At 59.8% G+C, this 826-nt stretch overlaps 1 protein-coding gene across 1 annotated transcript in view; it reads right to left on the reverse strand.

Moving 5' to 3' along the window:
- The window catches only part of HPGD (15-hydroxyprostaglandin dehydrogenase), a 35,390-nt gene extending 34,997 nt beyond the window's left edge, over nucleotides 1-393 (reverse strand). Inside the window, exon 1 of the mRNA XM_006146471.3 lies at nucleotides 154-393. Coding sequence (XP_006146533.1) covers nucleotides 154-246 — 93 coding nt within the window. The 5' untranslated portion in view covers nucleotides 247-393. The remainder of the gene's footprint in view (nucleotides 1-153) is intronic.
- Between the last annotated feature and the right edge of the window lie 433 nt (nucleotides 394-826).

Here is an 826-nt window from a genome sequence, read left to right on the forward strand (position 1 = left end):
GGTGTCTCGCCCGGGCCCTCGCCAGCGGGTGGAAGTGTCAAGGTGGACAGTCCCGACGGGAAGTCCGGATCTCCTGGGGAGTCCCTTCGCAAGGCAGGGCGAGTCTCAGGATGGGTGGGCAGATAAATTACGCCGGCCCCGCGCCCAGCTTACCTTGGCGCCCTTGTGCAGCAGCGCTTCTGCAACGGCTCTGCCGATGCCCTGTGCCGCTCCGGTCACCAGCGCCACTTTGCCGTTCACGTGCATGGTGCGACCGCTGCTCCGGCGGGCAGTGGGCGAGCTCGGCGACTCCGCTCGTCCGCAGCTTTTATGGCCCCCTGCGCGCGCGCGTGCAGCCGGGCTTGGCCCTCTCCTGCCAGTGGGCGGGGATGAAACTGTCAAGCCAGCGCCAGGGAACCCACGACTTTGTCACCTGCTCCTGAGCGCTCCGGAGTGTCAAGCTTCGCGATCTTTGCCTTCTGGGCGTGCAGCTAAGCCGGGAGCGTCTGGCTGGGTGCCTGGAAGGGAGCCGACAGAGAAAAACAAGAAAGGGTATTTATTTCTAACACAGTTTCCTTCGGTGCCCTTAGACCAGCAGGATAGACGGAGCTCAGAGCAGAGGTTTAGGAACCTGGATTCGCTTCCCGTTTCCCCCACAAACCCAAACATGCAAACAAACAAGCAAATGTTTAGGAATTGTGCTCTTCTGTCTCAGAGTTTGTGTGAGTTCTCATCTCGTGGCCACTGGGGAGTCTGCGGGAGCGGAGTAACTAATAGCATGGTTTGGGACTTGGTTGCGTTTCTGACAAACGTGCACAGATACTGGAGAAGAGGAGTTTCTGCTCTG

Source organism: Tupaia chinensis, unplaced genomic scaffold (assembly GCF_000334495.1).
Source record: "Tupaia chinensis unplaced genomic scaffold, TupChi_1.0 Scaffold000179_1, whole genome shotgun sequence".
NCBI lineage: Eukaryota > Metazoa > Chordata > Mammalia > Scandentia > Tupaiidae > Tupaia > Tupaia belangeri.